Source organism: Rattus norvegicus, chromosome 10, assembly GCF_021556685.1.
Source record: "Rattus norvegicus strain SHRSP/BbbUtx chromosome 10, alternate assembly SHRSP_T2T, whole genome shotgun sequence".
Taxonomy (NCBI): Eukaryota; Metazoa; Chordata; class Mammalia; order Rodentia; family Muridae; genus Rattus; species Rattus norvegicus.
The window spans coordinates 66677501-66695978 of record NC_141543.1 but is presented as its reverse complement, the minus strand read 5'-3'; the positions used below and the strand labels follow the sequence as shown (position 1 = coordinate 66695978).

Genomic DNA, 18478 nt, shown 5'->3' with positions numbered 1-18478 from the left:
AAAGAAGTTCTAAGAACGCAGAGGCCAGATTAGCTGTAAGAGTGAGTGAGTCTCTGAAGTTACATCTCTCCCCTCCTTAAATGTTCCATAGACCAGAGGCTCCAGGCATGAGGGAAGTTCATTGTGTTTAGCCCTTAACCTCCCCTCCCATGCCAGGCAACCCAGGCTCCCGCTGAACACTGGGAACCAACTATGAACAATGTGAGTCTGGAGCATGGTTCAGGAAAGAGCGCTTGCCTGGCATGTGCAAAGCCTTGGGTTTGACTCCCTGGTATTCACCAGAGCCATAGTGTCTGAGGGAGCTGGTCAAGGAGGAGACTATCCAGTGTGACGTGGTCAGCACTGCTCTGGGGATGGCCTCACACCTGAAAGGGGACCAGGGAAGACATTAGTGCCTCTTGGAGGAGCTCAAGGAAGGAGCCAGGGAGGAAGAGACTTTCAGATGTGTTTTAAGGATGTGAAGATGTTTGCCAGGCAAACATGAGGCTCAGTCTGGACAAAAACCTTGGAGACAGGAGAGTCGCCACAGAGACGAGAGTAGACAGTAAAACACAAGGCTGGTGTGACAGGCTTGCTGATCTTAGAGAGAGACAAGGCTGGAGAGAGAAAGCTGGACCAAACAGGGGGAGCCTCTCTCCTTCCCCCCACCCCTTTTGCTACATGTCCAGAAGTCTACTGTCTCTTTCCCCAGCAGTCTGTGGACTTTACTGTGTTTCTTTTGTTTTTGTTTTTTGTTTTTTTGTTTTGGAGCTGGGGACTGAACCCAGGGCCTTGCGCTTGCTAGGCAAGCACTCTACCACTGAGCCAAATCCCCAACCCCTATTTCTTTTGTTTAATCCAGAGCCTCATTGTCATTGTCCCTAAGCTCAGGTGATAGTTATCCAAATTCTGGGTGAATGTCCAGAGTTAGCAGAGGCTTCTGACCTACCCTCACACAAAGACCATGAACCTTCCAAAAGCAAGCTTGGGTGTCTCCGTTCTGGGGATCAGGCCCTAAATACGAAGAGAAACAAGCAAGAGTGATCCCTAAATGTTCAGAGATCAGCTGAGTAGCAGATTCTATGGTTGGGAGATCTCTGGTCAGGTGCCGCAGGTAAGGGATCAGTTCCACAAAGCTCACTTCAGATGCTGGTCACCTGTGCAGTGCCAGGCCACCAGCCACATTGCTCTCTTGTGTTAGACTGGCTTGCTGGGGTGGCTCACGGCGTTCAGGGAGATGCCCTTCTGGTTTGTTAGGAAGGACAGTCAGATGAATAGATGTGTGGGATGGCGTGTGGGGAAGGTGGAAAGCCTCTTTGTAGGGACTTCCTTATGTTTCACTGTCCTGGAACCCATTCTCCTCCTTTTAATGGATGCTGACAGGACTGGTTACATTGTTGCCCATGACACCTGATTCTCCTCTCTGGGGTTAAAGGGTGGGGATACAGTCCTGACCCTCTAAGCAAGCTCGGTCTTTCTGTTGACCAGGCCCATTCCTGAGCTGACTTAGACATCACCAGCCTCTTTAGCATATGAAAGCCTTTTCCTCTTGTTTTCTTTTTTCTTATTGCAGTATTTTTTGCTTCAATCCCTCTATGCTGGGATTAAGTGTGGGTGTTTTCTCCACGCCTGTTCCTGGGCTGCCATCCTGCCTCAGTGCACAAAAGCCTTTGCCATGCAAATCTGACAACCTGAGTCCGGCTCCCCAGGACCCACGTTAAAAACCAGATGCAGTAGACCTCATTTGCCATCCCAGCACCTACAGAGAGATGGCGGAGCCTCTTGATGAGAGATTATCTGTGAGAGGCCTGGGTAACCAGAACCTGAGGCCTGATTAGGGATTACATTCTGTTGTGGCCAGCAGTTTGTCTGGGAAGTTTATCTTCAAGGAAGGATAGTTCTATCCTCTGTGTTCCCAGTTTTTGAGCCTAGAAACATCCTTTTTTAATGTGTAGGCACTAGACCTCAGGTGAGGGGCAAGGTTGGGAGGGAAGCTGAACCCTTCAGTTACTAACCCGTGTGAGCCCGATGAGAATTCCAGCACCTGGACATCAGTCTCATAATCCATGTTGATCTGGGTCCAACACAAAGCACGACTTACTTATGTAAGTATCCCCCTCCCAACCCCCGTATACTGGTGCACATCGTCCAGTGATGAATCAAATCAGGGTTTTATCCGTGTTACCTGCCACTGAGCCACACCCCCAATCCAAGTCCTTACTTTAGTCTCACCCACCAGGGTCTCAGGGTCCCAATCTAGTTCTGCCCTCTCCTCCATGTGTGAATTTGGCTGAGCAGCCCAGAGTCTCAGGGCCTTCAGTTCCTAGTTCAGCTCATTAAGCCTCCCTTGCAGGGTTGTTGTGAATGTCACTGAGATTAAATTCGATAATGATAATGTATGCTGAGCACTGGAATGTCGCCGAATACCTGCTCAATAAGTGGCAGCTATTATCGTTGTTGCGAGTTGTAACTCTAAGTAACCACACAGCAAGGAGCGAGATCGATGTGAGTTCAGTTGTCTCCACCACCTGGGCCTTCCCTTCCCCTCACTGCCTCCTGGCCTGGAAGTGATTTGATTTGCAAAGGTGAAACTGGATTTAGAGCCACCTGGCCTGCCTGTGCTGGTCCCCAGTGGTAACCGGCCTGACCCTTAGTCCTCTGGTGATTGAGACAGGGTATTTGTGGCTCAGGTCTTCACAGTTCTAAGTGCCACGGCTAGCAAGTTGAGTGTAGAAGCAAGAAGTGGCCTTTGGAACTAGGAGATGATGAAGCCTTCAGGAAGGATTTGCCTTACCCAGGACGGTTGGTTGGTTTAGGCACAGGGAAGGCCTGAGGGACTCTGGGAGAATTACGTGTGCGTGCGTGCGTGCGTGTTCGTTTCCAGTCCTTGGCACCCCTGCCTGGGGAGAGTCAGAATTATTGCTTGTCTCCCACTCTACATACTCTGTGAGACTCAGGCTTATCTCCTTTGATGGTTAAAGCACATGAGTCCCTCCATGGTCTCCTCACCAGGAGCTATTGAACCCCTTTTTTTTTCTGGAAGGCTCTGGAGCAGTTGTTTAACTGTGCAAACTGCAAATGGGGGTCCCTGTCTATAAATATAGGAACCTTCTATATTTTTTCTCCATACTATCTGAAATTTAAAAATATTGTTTGAAACAGATACCTTCTGTTGATTGTGCTTTTCCCACTGCACGTGCCCCTCCTCTCTGGGCACAGATTCTGATGGCCCCCTGACAGTCGAACCCCACGTGGAGTGGCAGACTGGCAGCCATGGTAGGGCCTTGGTAGAAACAGGCACGTGGGGGCTTCCCAGCCTCCAGGCTGACATCCATCTTTATCGGGGATGACTACTTCAGGAAGCTGCCCCTGGCTGTTCCCTGTGCCCTCTGTGATTGTGTGTGTAATTCCTCTTTGCTATGTGTTCCTATGAATCTCCCTCTGGGCTTGGTCACACTCACTGTTCTGTTCACACTCAGGCCAAGGTTTGTGTGTCCGTGGCCCAGAACTGTGCCAGGTCCCACATTGTCCTGGGGTCTCAGGGCTGTGCCAGGCACACTTTCTCAGTTGTCTTTAATACTGTAGTTGCTCCCCTGCCCCAACCCTTTTCCCCTGCTGCTTCCTCTTCCCCTCCTTCCTCTCTTTGCTTTTGGCTTTTCTTTGAGACAAGGTCACACTGTGTAGCTCAGGCTGACCTAGAACTCACAACCCCCCCTCTCTCAGTCTTCTGAATTTTGGGATTACACACCCACATCACGGGAACTTTGTTGTTGTTGTTACTTTTTTAAATTATTTATTATGTGTGTGCTTATGTGTGTGTACATAGCATATGTGTGTGACCTCCCACAGCATGTGTGTGGAGGTCAGCGGGGAGACAACTTTGGAAAGCCGATCCTTTCTTTCCACCATGTGGATTGAACCAAGGTTGTCAGGTTTGGTAGCAAATACCTCTACAGTGGCCCACATGGTATGTTTCTAGTACCTCATGCTGGGCACACACCTAACACCTTCCCCTAACACCCACCCTATTGAGTTCATTGCTGGGACCAGAAGCCGTGGGCCTCACGTCCTGTTTAATTGCTCAGTATTAGGACTTCTGTTGTCTTCCTCCCAGCTTCTGACTGGATGACTCTCCCCTCTTTGCCCAAGTCCTTGTTGAAACTGTCTCTGCCCAACACCGTGTTCCTATACCCACACTGCATACCCCGTCCCCTGTCCCCACTGTGTCCCCCCATACACCCTGCACACCCCCCACTTCTATGCACCACTGGAAAGAAGACAGAAACTTCAAATTCAATCTCATGGTCTGGAATGGGATGCGGAAATTCATTAGGACTAGAAAGGATTAAAAAGAGGGCATACTGGGCACTGTCCTTGGTGCCCAAATTAGGCAGGGCCTCACCTCAATGTCTTGATCACATATACAGCATGATGACACAGAAACAGTGCAAAGTCACATTCTAGCCATGATTTCCTGATATGGGCTGTGTGGATGTTAATAATCATGAGTTTGCCTTTTTAACCCTCCCCTCTGCTGGGGACACTGTGGTGACTGTGTGAGTGGCAGGTGGAGGGAGGTGTTTTGGATATGATGGTGGTGTCATTTTATGGGGTGTTGGGGAATGAGGGCTGGCACAGGTCTGGAGCTTGCGATGGTCCCTATGATACCAGTGGCTCTGATGGAGGGAGCCTGGCAGAGGCTGAAGACAGGATGGGACTGCAAGTTCCACACTGGGACATTAGGGTTGGAAGTCCTTCTGCAGGGCAGCTCAGCTACTTCCTAGCTTCTGTCTTAGGCCAACCAGTGATGGCTGTGTCCTTTGGGGCTCTGTTTATGACAGCATTTGAATGTGGTCAGGGTAATAGCTGGAACCTAAGGGTCCTTTGGCTTTGCTGGCTGCCTGGGCGATGCCCTAATGCTTGGGAAGGCAGGGCTAGGCTGTGTCCTCTCCCATGTGAGGCTCTACCTTGTTTGGATCTCTGGATGAGTTGTGGGGTCCAGGGATCTCATTCCTGCCTTCACACTGGGTGGAGAGCATGAAATTGGGTCCATGTAGAAGGAGAAATGCCCTTCCCAAATAGGTCTGTCAGCTGCAGCCAACCCAACATCTGTGTCTCCGACAGAACAAGGCTCACACTCTAGCTCCCATGGCCAAGTTATCCAGATCTCTTGTTCAAAAGACAGGATTTCAAATCCCTGCTTCAGGAGATGCTCCGGAAGTTAAATGAGAGACTCCTTGAAGCAGTGCCTTTGGTGCCCAGCTCAGTGTTAGCACCACATAAACTTGAAATATTTAAAACATGCACATCAATATCTGAACTATACGTATTAAGTTGCTTGGCAGTGGAACTTGGGGTCCCAGTACTGAATCTATGGCAACAAGACTGTTCTCAACTCATCTGCCTAAAAGGGCAGAAGTGCAGCTGTAGGCTCAGCTGATGATGTCTTAGAGATCAAGGCTGAGCCTGCGATCAGTGGGTTTGTTGACCCAGTGATACCACCTGGCCTGACTCCTCATTCCACCCAGTTGATCTGTAAACCCATGTGCTGTCAGCTTTACCTGGCCTGCAGAAGCCCAGCTCTAATCCAGTAAAGCATCTTTCCCAAAGTGTTCAGCATAGACTTCTTTTCAATAGGGATTCTGGGGTTACGGCTGTCACTCAGCAGTAGAGCACCTACTGCTATAGCATTCGTGAGGTCCTGGGCTCTGTCCCCAGCCCAGAATGAAGGGAGGGAGGGAAGGGGGAAAGGGAGTAAAAGGAATTCTGCTTATCCTGGTGCTGGGAACTGAACTCAGGGCATCACACGTCCTAGGCAAGTGCTCTGCACTTGGCCATAGCCCTCGCCCTACTGCTTATCTATTTGAAATAGATCTCAGGGCCAGCAAAATGGCTCAGTAGATAATGGCATTTACTACCATGCCCGATGATCCTTATTTGAGTCATAGAACCCACAGGGTACAAGGAAAGAACTGACTCCCACAATGTCTGGCCTCCACACATGAGTTGGGTGGTTATGTGCATACAAAGACACATACAGACACAGACGTAGACACACAGACACACAGATAGACAGACAGAGAGACACACACAGATAGACAGACACACACAGAGACACACACAGAGACACACAGACACACAGAGAGACAGACAGACACACACAGAGATACACACAGACACCTACTCCATCAATATAAAGTAGATTTTGACTTAGCACTATCTGATTTACATTCCAGCTGATACTTTCCCAGAAATCTTCTATGCGTAGATAGACTTCCGAATCCATTACGCGCACATACATATTTATGCGGTAGCTTGCCGACTTCAGACGATGCAGACGGTTTACGAGCTATTGGTTTTAAGTGTATTGTGTCCATCACCCGTCTCGTTACCTGTACAGCTTTGTCAGTATTTTTCGTCCCCTTTTCCATTTACATCATCGTCGTTTTTTTATTGCTGGCACAGCTTTCCCTGCAGCACAGTGTGATGTCGTCGTCTTGTGTGGCTTTGCTTTCAAGGGTCAGGCAGTGTGTGGGAATAAGCAGACCCTCGGGGGTTCCTGCCTCATATAGCCTGTGCATGTGCTGGGACCATGCTGTGCACGCGACCATGCTGTGCAGCCGCTGTGTTTCCCTGCTTCGTTTCGGAGGATGGACAGCCCCTCACCAGTGTCACCTGCAGTGTGGCTCCTATGGACAAAGTCTCATCCATCAGTTTCCACGCATTGGATATTTTGGGAAACGACCATGACCCATTTGGTAGCATTGTGTGTTGGGGGGCTTATATAGGTGGGTGTATACTTGTACCACAACATGGGGGAGCAGGCAGAGGACAACTTTTGGGATTGCTTCTCTTTCCACCATGTAATCTGGGAGTATAGAATTCAGATCGTCTTAGCCTAAAACAGCACCTATGGGTAATGTTCATTGTATATGGAAGCACCAAATACGTTTCAATGACTACCCTAAGCGGTTTGTACCTGTAGTCCCAGCTGCTCTTGAGGCTGACATAGGAGGAATTTAGGTACAGCCTAGGCCACCAGGCAAGATCTTATCTCGAAAAAGTAAAAATAAAGAAGTACATAGCCACCGTTACTGTCACTAATGGGGCACAGTTAGGTAGCTTGGGCCTGCTGGTGCGGAGTCTCCGAAGGTGACCTCCCCTCTCAAGTTGGCAAAGTGCCATGAGCTTGAGTCTCCGGGCGGTGAATGACAGTCCTGAAAAGACCCAGGGTTCTTCCAGGAGTGTGTGGCCATTTGCTCCAGATGGCTGTCCTGAGAGAAGGCAGGCCTGCTTTCAAGACAGTGTCCTTTCCTGTAAGCTCCCTCTAGCTCCCCACTTCAAGCAGCTTCAGAAGCAGTGGGGTGAGTGCCCTGCGAAGGTGTAGCGGGATTGGTGTGTCAGGAGCCCAGTGAGAACTCATGGGGACCAAGGCAAAGGCACCTGGGGTTTGATCTTCCTGGCTTTAAGAGCCTTTTAATTTATACTTTTATTTTTGAGACAGAGTCTCATGTGGCCTGAGTTGTCTTACCATGGAGTTGAAGATGCCACTAAGTCCCCAGTTCCCCGCCTCTGTTTGCCAAGTGCTGGAATTATGGGAGTGCTCTTTTTCCCCTGGATTATACAGCGCTGAGGATGGAATCCAAGGCTATTGGGTGCTGGGTAAACTCTGCCAATCAAGCTGTGCGTATGCCCCTTGAGAGAGTTTTTGTCAGGCTCTCTGGCTCTTGGCTGTGATCAGGGAAGGGGACACGTGGCCTTGGCTTCCTGGGCATAACTGAAGTATGTATTATGAGGACATTTGTTGGTGGGGGGAGACACTGGAGTCAGCACTAAAACAGATACTACACAGGTAACCTTCAGGATGCACCCCGGGGATGCTCATGTGACGGTAAGATGGACATCTCTGCTGCCTACCTTAGCAAAGGATGTGTTACATCATTTCTGAGGCCTGCCCTGCTGGCCTCATGTTTCATTTCTTAAGAATAAGCGCCCCAGCCCAGCCAGTAGTGCAACCTCCTCTGGCGACCCCACACTTATACACTAACTATGCCTCTCCCCAGTCTAACCTCCCAGCATCCCACTCATAAAACTGCTTGGGGTGGACCTCATGCCTAGACCTGGCTCATGCTGCGAAGTGCGTGTCTGTGTAGGGGCTCCCCTTCCTTCCTTCCTGCTTCCTGAAGATAGTCCTAACAGGCATGGCCTCTGTCCTGTCTGACAGCCTGGTAGGGACAGCCACAGTGGTCCATCACACGCAGCAGAGGACAAAAACACAACCGGGACAGACAGGAGGAGGACGCAAGAGCCTGCAATGGAAGTTGCTACTGGGTAAGGCAAGAGAAGCCTGACCGGAAGAAGGGTCTAAAGGGCATCTAGGCCAGTGAGGAAGACTGTGTAGTCAGATGCACCCCAGTCAAAGCTGCAGCACAGTGAGATCCTGGGACGGAGGCAGAGCAAGGGCTCTGGGCTGTCGTGGAAAGCCAACATGGCTGAGCTGTAGAGTAGAGAAAGCAGGAACCAGGGCAGGGCAGAGGCCAGTGGGGATAAGGGAGTCAGTCCATCCAGAACGCCCTTCACCATACAGCAGGCATTGGTCTTCATCCAGACGCAGCAGAAAGTTTCTAAAGTCTCGTAGGCTGGCAGAAGTAGGAGAAACAGCATCTGTACAGTTCGTAGGCTGTACCGTGAACTAATTGGGGCCTGGCTGGTATAGGGGACACAGGCTGCAGAGCCCATGGTGTAAGCTAGGGCATGGTAGTGACTGTGGTTCATGCAGAGGTGACAGAGGGGAGTTTACAGGCTCAAAAGCTGCTTGGAGCTCCTATGGAGGAATTATTGAGTGGTGGGGAGGGTGTAAGAGAGGAAGGATCAGGGTGCCTGCTGGGTTGGGGCAGTAAAAAAGGAACTTGTGTTATTCACTGAGAAAGATGTGCTGGCAAAGGGTTCCATCATACGTTGTAGGAATAACCTTCCTTGATCTTCACAACAGGGCACAGGTTATTCGTTGCCACTGATGTAGGTGGAGGAAAAGAAGAAGTTAGAGGAAGTGCAAGTCCAAGGCTGCCTCCCAAGGGCACAGTCTGCTTCTGGCCTGTGTTCCACTCACTGGCCCCTTCCCTGGGTTCTCAGGGCTGGACCACACATCTAAAAAGGGACGAACAGATAGATTGAGAATAGCAACACAGTCTGGAGGCTTAGTGTGATTTCCTTAGTGCTCAGATGTATTTTTCAAGCTGCCAAGCAGTGAGGACCCCAGGAGCAGAGTCCCATCGTAGAAAGCAATTCTGCTCGTGGGAAGCCAATTCCCCAGGCCTAGGGTCGCCTTGCCAGGTGGAGAGGCTCTTTCGTGCACAACCTTTCTTTCGTTCATTCCTTTTAAATACTGACTGCTTAATTTTCTGTACTGGAATCTGAAAACAAAGACCAAACTCATAAAGGGAAATGGAAATCTCTCATTATTTCCCTCTTGATCTGAGATTTAATAGAGCAGCAATTCTGTACTACTTGAAGTGAGCATGTTATCTTTCCGTAGCCCCAGGCTCTAGGGAATACCCAGCTCCCTGACAGTCAGGCATGCTCCAAGCATGTGAATATGGCTGAGTGATGCCTACGAGCCACTGTAGCTTCTATCCGTGGTGGCTGGAGCTTGGCAGGGCAACAGGGTTGTGCACACATGGGTGGGTGTGTCCCATCCTGCCACCCTTCTGATCCCCTATAAAAAACTCTAAAAGGCAAAGAGTCATGGAGACAAACTCCAAGAAAGTGCCCACTGTTGCCCTTTCTGAAAAAGGATGGGAGTGGCTTTCTCTCCACCTGAATAGCCACAGACCTGGTTCGAACCTGGGGAGCAAGCAACACTGAGTTCTCTGCTGTGGGGAAGTGGGGACTCCATACCCCAGCATGGATGGGCCATCTGCCCCTCTTTCTTCCTCCTACACCAGACTGGAGCACACCTACTGTCTTCAGCCTCACCTTTAGAGCTGGACCGCATGCCACATCTGTCCAAGTAGAGGATAGGATAGTTTTCGTGAGCTTTTCCCTTGTTTCCTCCCATCCTCCCCACCCCTGACCCCACGGCATGGATGTACCAGCCACCAGATGTTTTAACAAGACATGTGTACCCCACTCTTTAAAACCCCCATTTAGGGGTGAGGAGGATGACTCAGTCAAGGCACTGCTGCCGAGTTCAGACTTGGAGTTCAGTCTCTGGGACCCACGTGGTAGAGGGTAAAGGTGTCCCTCTGGCCTCCACATACAGTAAATAATGTTAAAATTTTCTTTAAAAAAAAAATCTCGGGGTTGGGGATTTAGCTCAGTGGTAGAGCGCTTGCCTAGCGAGCGAAAGGCCCTGGGTTCGGTCCCCAGCTCCGGAAAAAAGAAAAGAAAAAAAAAAAATCTCACTTAGGGAGCTGGAGAGATGGCTCAGTGGTTAAGAGCACTGTCTGCTCTTCCAGAGGTCCTGAGTTCAATTCCCAGCAACCACATGGTGGCTCACAACCATCTGTAATGGGATCTGATGCCCTCTTCTGGTGTGTCTGAGAACACAGTTACAGAGTACTCACATAAATAAAATTTTAAAATGTCCCCCTTAACCCTCCCATGCACACTGCTTGGTGCAGCTGAGCCGCCCTCAGCAGGGGGACTCCTGGGAAGGTCCTGCACACCATCAGGTTTACAGTACCTGGCCCCGCCCGTCCATGTGTCTCATCCAACAACCTGTGCCCTGTTCCAAGGGCATCCCATACCACCATCCATCGGTGGGCACAAGGGTGGGCACATTTTGCTGAGCAAATATTCTAGCATCGAGCTCCTTCCCTGGTCCCCAGTCTCACTTTAAATGATCGTTCATGACTGATAGATACTACACCAGATGATGCCCGGCCCGAGGAGGATCTCCTGGGCTGTCAGAGCGGGATGCCACAGGTGCTGCTAGTAAGACAGGGCCGGCGTCGGCTGAGTGCCTTGTCTATACCGCTGGGATTTTGTGTGAATCTCAAGTTAATCTTCAAAACGATGAATGGTGAACTTAGATGTAAGAACATCTGTGGTTTGGACCGGCTTGGGTAATCCCACCCAAAAGCTCACCCTGGCTTGCCCCAGTCAAAGCCTGTGTCCTAGCGACATAACCCACTGACACTGCAGGAACCAGGATCAGGGTTATAAGGACATCAAGTTGTTGGCCTCCCACCATGCAATAGAGAGAGACCCATGGTGGGGGGCCGCTATGGACCAAATATTTGTGTTCCCTAAACCTATTTTCTTTTTTTTTTTTTTTTTTGGTTCTTTTTTTTCGGAGCTGGGGACCGAACCCAGGGCCTTGCGCTTCCTAGGCAAGCGCTCTGCCACTGAGCCAAATCCCCAACCCCCCTAAACCTATATTCTGATGTCCACACCCACTTGGAGGCATGGTCTTTGGAAAGTGACTTGAGTTGGAGGCAGTCACAGGGTTGGGCCCATATGATGGGGCTGGAAACTTTATAAGAGGAGGAAGCGGCCAGAGCTCTGTCACCTGTCACATATTGGTCAGCCTTTCAGGCCTCCGGCACTGTGGAAAGCAACTCCTGTAGCTTCAGTCAGGAACTACGGTCTTTTTATCACATCAAACTGATCTGACCTAGATAGGGCCTGACACTGCACTGTCTCCTCCCTCTAGGGACAGTGATCATTGGACTGCTGGGCAGTTTGCAGGGTGCTAGTGGAAGCTGCTAGGCTGAGAGAGAACTTAGGACAGAACTAGACTGGCCAAGAACAAGTGTTGGGGCATGTGCGAGTGAGTCCCAACTACACCCCTATCCCTGGAGGACCCAGCTCTCAGAATCAGTCTGTGCTGTGTCAGTGGTTAGCTACTTAGAGCCTTCAGCCGCATCCTAGGTCCCTGCGGGAACAGAACCAGCCCGAGGTACCTGGGGAGAGGGGACTGATTGTTCTGCTGAGCTCTGGAAGGCAATTCCGCTTGGTGGTTCTCAAGCTGAGCAGTCTACAGGATCTCAGAGTCTCTCTAGCTCCATGTCTTCAAAGGGATCACATCACACACATCGAGCACCTCCTCCACATGCTGTGGCTGGGGTCACTGTACCTGGCACACATGATTGCTCCATAAATGGTGGCCGCCAGTATTTTCATCACACTTGATTTTCAAGAGCATGGTCTCATTCAACAGCCTTGGGGGAGGGCAGAGCACCAGAGGCCTACACCAGAGGTGGTGGCCTAAAGTCTAGGAGATGAGCTGCTAACCCCTGGAGAGGCTTACTATCCCTAGCCTGTAAATGGTCCAAAAGCAGGGGTAACACTGGTAACTGCCTCTCCCTTCAAAAGGCCCAGAGAGCTGAGAGCACCCCCAGGGAGCACCTCCAGGGAGCATCTCCAGGGAGCATCTCCAAGGAGCAATGGGCAGCTCTGAGCCCCCCTTACATGCTTGACCACAAACACTGCAAACCCAGCACTTTCCCGAGAGCCAGTAAGGAGCCCCTGTGCTGCCTGGAACCTGAGAAGGGACCTTCCTGCCAGCTCAGAGACAGGGCCTTAGAGCAGTTTCCACTTTGTTTAGAAAATCAGAGAAGTGACTTTGGATGGCGGCCAATCCATGCCCACACATGAAGCATCATTGCTTCCCTTCTGAGTGTGCCGGCTCCCGCCATTCCTGCACAGCACAGGCTGGGCTGCCCGGTCAGGCTGGTGATGCACGCCTGGGGAAGCCAAGTTGGTGACATTTCTCTCTCCATGGAGAGGCGTGTCTCTTGCTCAGTTGGCAGTCTGCAGCAAAGGCCAAGCGACAGATCCATCCTTCCCTCAGTGGAAGCCCTTACCCTGTAGGGACAGGAGCGTCTGTAAAACCCCCAGGAAAAGCCATCAATTTTCAGTCACACGCCCCTGGTAGGCTGGGAACCAACCTCAGCCCCAACAAATCCACCTCTGCCTTCCAGTGTTTATCCTGGCCTTCCCCGCCATTGTTTGTTGCTGTGCCTCTCGAAGGAAAGCAAAGTGTCTGTTTAGATGTTAAGAACTTGGGGCTGGGGATTTAGCTCAGTGGTAGAGCGCTTGCCTAGGAAGCGCAAGGCCCTGGGTTCGGTCCCCAGCTCCGAAAAAAAGAACCAAAAAAAAAAAAAAAACCTTAAACAATTGAGTAGAAGGAGAAACACTGGAGTCTGTGATCTGGCTGTTTATGTCTGGAAGGGAACAGTGGAGGTGGGTGCTACAGCATCACTGCTTACCCAGTTCTCCCTTGCTTCAGACCCTGGACAAGGTCTCAGGTCTCTCACACCCTTCACTCCTGACCTGTGCAGTGGGCTCACCACCTTACTGAGCCGATCCTGGAATCCTTGCATGAGAAATGTGGTATCGGTTGGGGACTTAGCTCAGTGGTAGAGCGCTTGCCTACCAAGCGCAAGGCCCTGGGTTCGGTCCCCAGCTCCGAAGAAAAAAAAAAGAGAAATGTGGTATCAAGCACACGCTATGCTGTTGTTCATCTGTCTCCCTGTGGCCCCTAGCCTGTCAGGCACGTGTGGGCGTTTCTGGCCTGCTCCTGAGCAGGTGTGTACTTTCTTTGGGAGAGGACCGCACTTCCCACCCACATCTGCAGGTAGCCGCGGTCCTCTGTTGGAAGGCAATGTCTTCATCTGTCGTTTGCTTGGCTCCTCCCCAGGTATTAGGCATTTGGGCGATTTCCAGTTCTTTGCGGCTGAACACGCTGGTGCTGTGGGGATCACTAGCTGATATTTCCCCCCTGATTGCTGGTTTCGATGAGGTCCTTACAAGACAGAATTATGGGATGTGCAATCTGTAACATGAAGATCCATAGCTGGGGCAACTAGATTGCCAAGGCTGCCAAGGCAGTCAAAGCTTCCAAGATTAGCTGTGCTTTGGGAGGCCTGTCCTTAGCTCAAAGCAGAAACTATCCTCTGAGAAGGTGCCAGAGTATTGCTTGGGGCCCACTGCCCTAGCTCCACAGCCTAGGAGAAAGCAGCCAAAATACTGACACTCGTGCGTCCTCTCTCTTGTAGAAAGTCTGCACCAAGTGTGGGATCGAGGCTTCCCCCGGCCAGAAGCGGCCCCTGTGGCTGTGTAAGATCTGCAGTGAGCAGAGAGAGGTAGGGATCCTGAAGTGGCTTGGGCTTGGGCGGGGCAGGGTGGATGGATCAAGATGGAGCCCGGTCCACTAGCACTGGGGTGCTGATAGGAACTTCTCCAGAGGGAAGGTCACAAGGAGGACTACCCAGGGAAGAAGGGTGGGGAAGAAAACCTCCTGGTCCTCCTGTCCCCTTGCTGCTGTAAAGGTGAGCTCTGTAGAGTAAGCTCTGGGTTTGTGCTTTGGGGGCCATGGTTTCCATGGTAGCCTCCCTGTGAGGAATAGTAATTTCCCCAGCTACGTGTCTTCTGAGCACGTGGCACTACGACAGAGTGCTGCCAGCTGCCCATCCATTTCCCCTTTGACATGTCCCTCTTGGGTGTCGGCTCTCCCTTTGCATGGTGGGGAAACACTTAAGGCTAGATAGCCTGTGTATACTGAGCTAACAGCGAGGGAGGTGGCTGGCAGTTGAGTGAAGCCATAGCCTGCCATGATGCCACTATCCAGAATCCTCCCTGGTGCCAATGTTCTGTGGGTCCGGCGTGGCTCCTTTCTGGGGGAAATAAATCATTCTTGGGGGGTCGATAAAACCTCCAGGGTGGCAGCAGATGTGTGGCAGAGCCTAGAACTGCTTCTCCTCACACCAGGCCTGGGTTTTCCCCTCTACCTAACGCAGGATAAAACCTGAGCAGGCCAAGGCAGGCAGCTTCAGGGGAGGCAGAGTGGGCAGAGGCAGCCGTGAGCTCTCTGGGGATGGTCCTGTTTTTAGTTATTCTGCCTGGTGCTCTTCACACAATGCTTTCTATTCTGGAAAATTCTATCCCATGCCATTCCGTCTTCCTCCTGGGCATCATATGTTTTAAAACTCCCCAGGCTGTCCTCTGCACTCCTGGATCCTTTCACAATTCCTTTCACTGGGTCCTGAGTTCCTCAGGGCAGAGCCAGGCATCCTGGGTATGTGGTGATCCTAGGAGCACACCCCAGTCCTGCTGTGTACACAGCTGCCCACTCTCCTCCACTCTCCTCACGCATGCTTTCTCTCTCATGTTCCTGCCTTGGGACCGGGTCCTGCTGTTTGCACCCCTCTCTCCCAGGTGCGGAAGTCTCTCTCTAGCTTCATTTTTAGTGACTTGGCAGTCTGGTCTAGTCTGTGGTCCTCCACCTCCTGTGGGATGCTTTACATTCTCATATATAGGAGAACTAATCTCCCAGCTGTCTCCACCTACTGCTGGGCGCTGAGCTCCGAAGGCAGCGCATTCGAATGCTCAAAATAGTAAGTGTAGCTAGGCATTGACACACACCTGAAATCCTAACTCAGGAGGAGGCAGAGGTCCAAAGTTGGAGGCTAGCCTAGACTACCTAGCAAGATTGTGTGAGTGTGTGTGTGTGTGTGTGTGTGTGTGTGTGTGGTGTGTGGTGTGTGTGTGTGTGGTGTGTGGTGTGTGTGTGTCTGTGTGTGTGTGTGTGGTGTGTGTGTGTGTCTGTGTGTGTGTGGTGTGGTGTGTGTGTGTGTGTGGTGTGTGTGTGTGTCTGTGTGTGTGTGTGGTGTGGTGTGTGTCTGTGTGTGTGTATGTGCTGTGTGTGTGTGGTGTGTGTGTCTGTGTGTGTGGTATGTGGTATGTGTCTGTGTGTGTGTCTGTGTGTGTCTGTGTACGTATTGTGTGTGGTGTGTGTGTGTGTGTACATATTGTGTGTGGTGTGTATGTGGTGTGTGTGTGGTGTGTGTGTGGTGTGTGTGTGGTGTGTGTGTGGTGTGTGTTTATGTGTGTTGTGTGTTGTGAGTGTGTGGTGTGTGTCTCTGTGTGTGTGTGTGGTGTGTATGGTATGTGTGTATGTGCGTGTTGTCTGTGTGTGGTATGTGTGTGTGTTGTGTCTGTGGTGTGTGTGGTGTGTCTGTGTGTGTCGTGTGTGTGTTGTGTGTCTGTGTCTGTGTTTATTTTAAGAGTAAGTTTGAACCTCTGATCTACTGAGGTATACATCTTGGTTTTGAGTGTGGCCAAGCTTACATGTTGCTTTAAAAATATTTCCATCTGTCATTGCTGTGTGTCTGGAAGACAGAGCAGGGTCTTGAAGTGTCATTTAGAACTGCCTAGAGGGCCCTTGTCCCCTCATGGTGGTAATGAGGACCTTTCATGGAATGGCTGGAGGTGAGGGTGTGTCAAGCTTACCTCACGTTACCTGCCTCACGCTATGTAAGTATTAGAGGTTGTCCTCCCTCGAAGCCCACTCTTTAGCTAAGGTCTCTACAGTCATCAAGGGACCCCTTTTAAGATAGATAAATAGCTGGGTGGTGATTTTGTACCCCTTTAATCCCAGCACAAGGAGGCAGAAGCAGGGCTGATCTTGGTGAGTTTGAGGCCAGCCAGGTTAACAGAGTTCCAGGACAGCCAAAGCAAATGTTGAGACCTTGGAGAGGGGTGGGGAAGAGGACATTTTTCTACATAGTGTCTGGTGAAGAGACTTCTCGGGATAAAACACTGTTCACACGTGAACTGGTCAGGTTGCAGCAAGGGAAAGAAAGTGGATGGGAAGAAAGGGTCGGGCCTCTGAGTCTCCAACTCCTTAAAAGTCCTGAGCTCCGGGACTTAGGGAGGGCCTCTCCCAGCCCATTCTAATCTCTAGGATGCCCCATTTCCAGAAAAGTCTGAAATAGCTTCAGATGAATTTTCTTATCTTCCCTAAGGCGAAGAATGCAAGACTGTGGTTATGCTATCAACTTGTCCTTGAATCTTTAGGAGCTGATAAAGCTTAGCGAGATCAAAAAGGTCCCCTCGGTGGCTCCAGGCAGCAGCGCACGCAGCTTGCTGCACTCAGACAGGGCCGTGAACGTGGTTCATCGAATCATCTGTGGGTGTGTGCCATGCCCATGTGCTGGAGTCTGCTGTCTGCCTGGGCAGGGGATGGGGGCAGGGCAGTGGGTTTCCTAGTGCCCTTTTGTTCTCGTCAAGAAATATTTAATCATAACAAAGAGAGAGAGAGAGAGAGAGAGAGAGAGAGAGAGAGAGAGAGGACATTTAACACTCCATGTTCTAAGCACTGGGCATAGCTGACTTGGAGACTCTGAGGGGAATTCGGAGTTGTGTCCCACATCGGAGAGCAGATCGTGACAGAACAACTTAGGTTGCTGATGGCCGCTCTCGTGCCGATTCCCCCAGGGCACTCACCTCTATCTACTCCTGGCCAGCTTCCATCAGCCCTGGCTGTAATTGCAACTCATTTCTCTCAAGTGGGTCGAATGTGTGCTGAACGTTCTCGAGTGGGCAGCTTGGTGGTGTTGTCTGTCTGACGCACGTGAGGGGCAATGTGAATCTCAGTCTGTCAGATTCTGAGTTTACAACCTAATCCATTCATTCCCTTGGTGTATATTTTTAAGCATTCTTCTATGAGCCAGCTCTTATAATGAAACAGTGGATGGGGTAGGGGAGCCAGAAACGCAGGAAAGTGCATCTCGTAACCTCAGATGGGGATAATGGGACCCAAGGAAATGGGGGAAGAGATACTGGACACAGTGGCCCCTGTTCTTTACAGTGGCCAGGGAGGGGACCGCTGATGAGATGACATTAGAGCAAAGATCTGAGACATATTCTTCGGCTATGGAGGGAACGCACTGCAGAGGGTTGGGGGTGATGCTTGTGTACAAAGGCCCTGAGGGTGGATGTGTGTTGAGTGGGGAGGCCAAGGGGCCAGCCAGGAGCTGGGTCAAGGTTGAAGAGAGGAGGTTAAAGATGCAGAGGGAGGTCAGACTGTGGTAACTTTGTCCGCCATTGCAGAGACTTAGGCTGCTACAGTCAGAAAAATGGGTGGGTCTTAGAGGATCTTGGTTATTTCAGAGTGACATGTTCTGACCTCTTTGAAGGGATATTCCGGCTGCTACGGTATATGAACTGTACACTACCGTAGTAGTTTGTTCTCTGTTTCTAATATTGTTCAGGATGTCCAAGTTATCTTAGTAGCCTTACAGGTTTTCATATGTGTGTATATACAAACCACACACACACACACACACCCCAAGGCATGTACTAGCTATGGTGGTGGCACACACCTGTGATTCCAGCACTTGAGAAATGGAGGCAGGAGGGTCAGAATTGAAGGCCAGATTAGACTTTATGAGGCCCTGTCTCAAAAAATAAAATGCATTTTACTGTTTTAAAATAAGTCATTGGATAACTGTGGGATGCTGACAGTACATAGACGTGTAGAAAGAAACACACACAAAATCATTTCCTGACTCTCTAGAAACAACCACTACTAACATTTGGGTTATTACTTCCAACCCTCTCCTAGGTTTTGTCTGTTTGTTCTCTCTTCTAGTCTGTTTAAACGGTGCTTTAAATTAACATTCCATTCTAAGTTATTTCACAGTATAATCGAAAACCCTGTGGAGAGTCTGTCAAGTAGTTGTCCCTCCAATCTAAGACATCATTGTTTTGG

The 18478-nt window shown here is 50.5% G+C and overlaps 1 protein-coding gene across 27 annotated transcripts in view; it reads left to right on the top strand.

The window, feature by feature from the left end:
- Positions 1-18478, top strand: part of Rph3al (rabphilin 3A-like (without C2 domains)) — a 143652-nt gene that overhangs the window by 77009 nt on the left and 48165 nt on the right. For 15 of the 27 annotated variants that reach the window (XR_015630174.1, XR_015630173.1, XR_015630172.1 and 12 more), the window contains 1 exon segment: positions 13983-14069. The exons of 8 other annotated variants lie outside the window; for them this stretch is intronic. Coding sequence is in view for 11 of the 19 variants with exons in the window: in XM_087569626.1 (XP_087425752.1) it covers positions 13983-14069 (87 nt within the window). In the remaining 8 variants the exon portion in view is untranslated. 27 annotated transcript variants of the gene reach the window in all.